The 5,606-nt window shown below is 33.9% G+C and overlaps 1 protein-coding gene across 1 annotated transcript; it reads right to left on the reverse strand.

The window, feature by feature from the left end:
• Nucleotides 1-238: 238 nt before the first annotated feature.
• LOC117107703 lies at nucleotides 239-4,983 on the reverse strand (the record flags this gene model as incomplete). The annotated part of the gene is made up of 2 exons (XM_033249437.1): nucleotides 4,818-4,983; nucleotides 239-1,314 (listed from the first exon to the last, which is right to left on the reverse strand). A coding segment is annotated over exon 2 (1,020 nt), but the record flags the coding sequence as incomplete, so codon positions are not given.
• Between the last annotated feature and the right edge of the window lie 623 nt (nucleotides 4,984-5,606).

Here is a 5,606-nt window from a genome sequence, read left to right on the forward strand (position 1 = left end):
GGGGTGCAGCATCTAGTATCAATTATCCACAATAGAAACAATTGGTATTGTTGAGTGACAGGCTTCAGTCCTTCATTGTTCGACCATTGGGGGCTATGTTTGAAACCCGTCAGTGACAAGGATGCATCCAATGACGTGAATCACCAGTGACATGTCGGTCCTTTTCAAATATTTACTTTAGTGATACTAATTAGTCATAATAATGATAGTAAAGGCTGTCTCTTATACACATCTGCACCACAGGGATATTAGGTAGATCTAACTTTGTTGATATTGCATGCAAATTTAAATTACATGTCTTCTTTAATAGCATATTGCTTCCTTCTGGTACATCTTTATCTAGTCGATCTGCTTGTAATGCATTAATATTATGTTTACTCATCTGTACTTTACTTGTAGCAGCTGATCCCTTTGGAATGGTTTTGTAGTTTGGTGGTGAAGAGGTTTCAAATTGTGATAACTGATTTTGTGCACCATAGTGTTTTGGGTTGTCAGCACATTTCGGTTGATTCAAAACATCTAGTTGATCAGTTAATGTCTTTAATGAACACTTTACCTTTTTTTGACCATCCAACAAAATGTCATGTTTGAAATTCATCTCTTTTATTAACAACTCATTGTTCTCTCTGACAGTTGAGACATCTTTCTTGACTGTCTCTAACTCCTTGAACACACTACATACCATGTCTTTCAATTCCCTTCCATCATGTCGGAGTTCTTCAATGAACTTATGTTGATCAGTGATGCTAATGTCCTGTTTTGCATACAAGTCAATTACCTTCTTATCGACACCTAATTTTTGGAGGATTTTTGACAAGCGAATCCATTCATTTCTGAAATCTGGTTCACTGATACGACAGCAGTGAGCATGTGCTTTGGCATTTCTAATGTTCTTCAGTCTGACAATGTTAGCTAGATCAGAATCACCATGCATATCATGCCACTGTAACTCAGTAAAACTGAAGTTGCATAAATGTTTTATTAACAAGAATATCAGTGTAATGTCAAGTTTGTTTATATCAACTTTGCCCTTTGATGGAAATAACTTCTTTTGTTGGGTCTTTGTTAGTACAGCTGGTTTCATTTTTTTAATAAGGTTGTCCTTGTTACTTGCCAAAAAATCATGTAGGTTTGTTGGTAGTATAGATATATGACTAAAGAAAAAGTTCTTCATAGCATCTGTACCTTCACAGATGAGTAAGCAGCATAACCGAGAGAAGTTTTCGGTTTCTTTATCGTATACCGGAAGATCTGCCATGGTTGTACAATCACTTAGAATACCTTTAGAACAACTACTGTTTTTTTATCTTACACCTAAAAAATAGAATTGAAAAAAAAATTAGGAGGGTACCACAAGTTTTTTATGAAAAAATTTTAGTGAGTGACTTTACTTCGTTAAAACTCAATCATAATAATTAGGGGCATATCATTGTTAAAATATATGAAGACAGCACTTACATTAAAATTAAATCTTAGTACTATGTGCCTAAATTTTAGGTTTGGTTTCAAATACAGTACAAGTTCTGTAACCTACTCTTTTGTGCACCCCTTTAATATCTTGAATTTGCATCTGTTAAGACCTTTAATACACATGTCTAGCCAGACCAGGATGTAAAATAAGGCCTGTGTGTGGGATATACAGTATCCTCCGTGCAAAAAAATTAGGCCTAGAAATCTGTCTGCGCATTTCGGAAAATAAGGGCCAATTTCTGCATAGATTTTGCCAAAATCAGAAATAGACCATTATTAGTTTATCACCCTCGCGCGCATGCCTTTTATAGTACTGAAAAATAAAAAATTTGTTAGAAAAAAAAATTTTTAATTTTTTTTTTTTTTAAATTTTATCTATTTATTTTTTTCATTTATTTTATTAAATAGTTAGTAGATATTGTTTGCATTATCTAAATCATGTTTTACTTTGAATATCAATGCACCAGCAAACAACCCAAGGGTGATATTTGGCTTTACCAAAATAAAAAATTAAAAAAAAGTCCCTCATCACTTTTCCTGCCCAGATAGGGTGATAAACTAATATTTTTTATAGGGCCTAATCTTAACATTATAACCCAGGCCGGCGGAACATTTTTCACAGTGGGGGGAAGCCCACTAGTAAGATGAATGAGAATATGAATCAGGGGAATCTGGGTTCAAATTTATGGGTGGGGGTAAACAGCACCTCCTCCTAGCTAGTCTAGGCCTACAGTACTTATATAGTACTAGGCACGCAGGCCTAGCTAACAGAAGCAGGTCAACTCGGCCACAAGTCAACTCGGCCACAGTCAACTCAGCCACAAGTCAACTCGGCCACAAATCAAATCAGCCACAAAAAGTGCGGCTACAGTCAACTCGGCCACAAGTCAACTCGGCCACAAGTTAACTCGGCCACAAGTCAACTCGGCCACAAGTTACTTATAATTAAAATGAAACGTAAATATTCCAGTTTCTGCATCCTCTTTCTTCAATATGATTAAAATGAAGTACCGTACACAGTATATTTTAGTAAAATTCTGATCATCGTCTCATCGTCGTGAGATCCGATTATACATTTCTTCACACTGTACTCTTATTCAACAGAGAAAGCCCGCCACTTACAAATGGAATAAAATCTGACAATTGTAACATTAACAATTAAGCAATCTTAATAATTAAGAAAAACACATATATTAATGTTTAATTTTATTCACGTTAAAACACTGACATAAAACATGAGTACATACTGTAGACCTAATCATAAAAAATTGAAATAGAAAAACCACATTATGATTTTTTAAATGTTAAAAATTTATTTTGAATCAGACTAAAATCAAATGAATTATGCACGATGGCGTGCATTTCGATACTATTTTCTTCAGAACCATGCCCAAGAATTAGGCCTAGATTAAAATTAGGCGGGGTGCAGCATCTAGTATCAATTATCCACAATAGAAACAATTGGTATTGTTGAGTGACAGGCTTCAGTCCTTCATTGTTCGACCATTGGGGGCTATGTTTGAAACCCGTCAGTGACAAGGATGCATCCAATGACGTGAATCACCAGTGACATGTCGGTCCTTTTCAAATATTTACTTTAGTGATACTAATTAGTCATAATAATGATAGTAAAGGTGATAACAACAATATTACTGTAATAGTAATATTTATTTTAACAATACTACTGTAATAGTAATAATATGGTAATAATAACAATATTTAAATATCTATTTTAATTATATTAATTAGTGATAACATTGAAGGTGATAATAGCAATAATAACAGCAATAATAAATTAAAGATAACGTTTATTTTTATGATACTGTAATAGTAATACTAATTAGTAATAATAATAATAATTATGATAATTATAATACTAGGCCTACTTCGATAATAAAGGTGACAACAACAACAAAAATAATAATAATAATAATAATAATAATATGAGAAAAATACCAATAAAATACCAATAACAATATTTTTAAAATTACTATTAATAAAATAATAATACGAAGACTAATATATAATAATAATATGAATAAAAAAAAAAATCGAAATTTTTTTATTATTTATATGGTAACAATAATAATATCAGCAAAAATTTAAACAATACATAATGTTAATGCTAAGACTAATAATTAATATTAAAACTAACGGTAATAAAAACAACAATGACACCAATAATAACAGCAATAATAATAATTGTGGCCAAGTTGACTTGTGGCCGAGTTGACTGCAGCTGAACTTTTTGTGGCCGAGTGGATTTGTGGCCGAGTTGACTTGTGGCCGAGTTGACTGTGGCCGAGTTGACTTGTGGCCGAGTTGGATCGAATTCTAGCTAACCGGCTAGGCCTAACCAAATTACCCATGCCTATATGTATGGTAGCCGGTCATTTCGGTCGCGCTTCGTTATGGTCGCGCCTCATTTCGGTCGCGGTTAATTTCAAACAAATATATGGAGCGCCAAAGGAGTTGCGAAAACGCAAAATTTAATATGCCTACAATATATAATTATAATTAGTTCGTCAATCGGTTTATCATAGGCCTGTATTTTTTTTTTATTTCCGTTTTGCTATCTTTCAACTACTAGACTGTGGGCCAATAGCCAAATAAGCCTTTAGTTTTTGACTTCCGCAGTCCACCCCTAAAAGGCAGAATTTCCTTCACTGGAACATGTTACTTATGTTATTACAAGCCAAAAACAAAAAAAGTTCCACCAAAAATTATTGATTAATAAGGGGTCAAGGTCATTTAAAGGTCAAAGGGGCTATTTTTTTAAAAATGATGCAATGTCATCATGTTTGGTATCAAACGAAAGCTTACAATGTGCAGATGACCATTCTTAACAAAAAATATAAAAATTAATACTAATTAGGAGGTCAAGGTCATTTTAAATATCAAATAGGGTAATTAACAAAAATGGTGGAAAGTAGTTATAATTGGTGTCAAAAGAGAGCTCAAAGTATTATGTACAAGTAAAGATTTTCAATGCAAAATATAATTAAATTAATTAGACGTCAAGGTCATCCAAAATTTTAATACAGGTAATTAAGAAAGTGAGGAAAAGTCATGCTTGTATCAAATAAATACTTGTGATGTAAATTCCTTACGTGGTCTGCATCGAGGCTTCCCTTTTCGGGCTAGCCAGCCTAGCATAGGTTAGGCCTAGTCTTGTCTAGGCCAGGCTCTACTACAACTCTAGGTTAAGCCGGTGGGTTAGGCCTAGCCTAGGCTCTAGCTGAACCATTTTTAATTTTATATTCTTCCTGAGAATTTCAGAGTTTAATGCTAGGATATAGATACGCTATATTCTTAAAATCTACCAGATAATGAAGCTATGAACTAACCTGTTTGCGATCAGTTTGTCGAGAAAAACCAAAGAACGTACTGAGGGAGAGGCGACAAGATGATTACCACAAAATAGTTTTGTTTTGTTTGTTCCCGATCAGCTTTTGGAGATTTAGCCGATCTCATCAGCATTGACCAATCAAATCGATGAGTTGAGAGGTGTGTCATAGAATTTAGCCAATTGTAGTAGAACGAAGAGACGCACCTCTATGTCACCCACATTATGGGCTAGCGAAGCCTAATGATGCAATGTTCAATGTAAATGACTTTCAGACGCGTCAAAGTCGATTGCGACGCAGAAGAAGTCTTGACAATGTAGTAGATTTTTTTTTTTGCTCACTGGTACTGGTACTTGTGTACGGGCATTTATAATAATGCGCCTCTTCCTTGCGGTTATAAAGCGCAGTTCCTATAAGAAAATTCACATTTGATTTTCCAAGGACACGGGGTATGAAAGCAATCTTCCATTATTACAATTTATGGATCTGAAAACACTTCGCCTAAGGGAAGGCGTAATTCCTAAAATAACGGGCAAACAAAATGATAACTGACAATCGTTTGTATATAAGGCCACGTTTCAAAACAAGATTAGCACTGTTATCGACTGTTCACTCTTAATGCAAAGTATTGAATTGGTCTCTTATACACATCTAGATGTGTATAAGAGACAGGAGTACATACTGTAGACCTAATCATAAAAAATTGAAATAGAAAAACCACATTATGATTTTTTTAAATGTTAAAAAATTATTTTGAATCCGACTAAAATCAAATGAATGCACGATGGC

This window comes from Anneissia japonica, unplaced genomic scaffold (assembly GCF_011630105.1).
Source record: "Anneissia japonica isolate Jap-2015-1 unplaced genomic scaffold, ASM1163010v1 scaffold21502_len10230_cov107, whole genome shotgun sequence".
Taxonomy (NCBI): Eukaryota; Metazoa; Echinodermata; class Crinoidea; order Comatulida; family Comatulidae; genus Anneissia; species Anneissia japonica.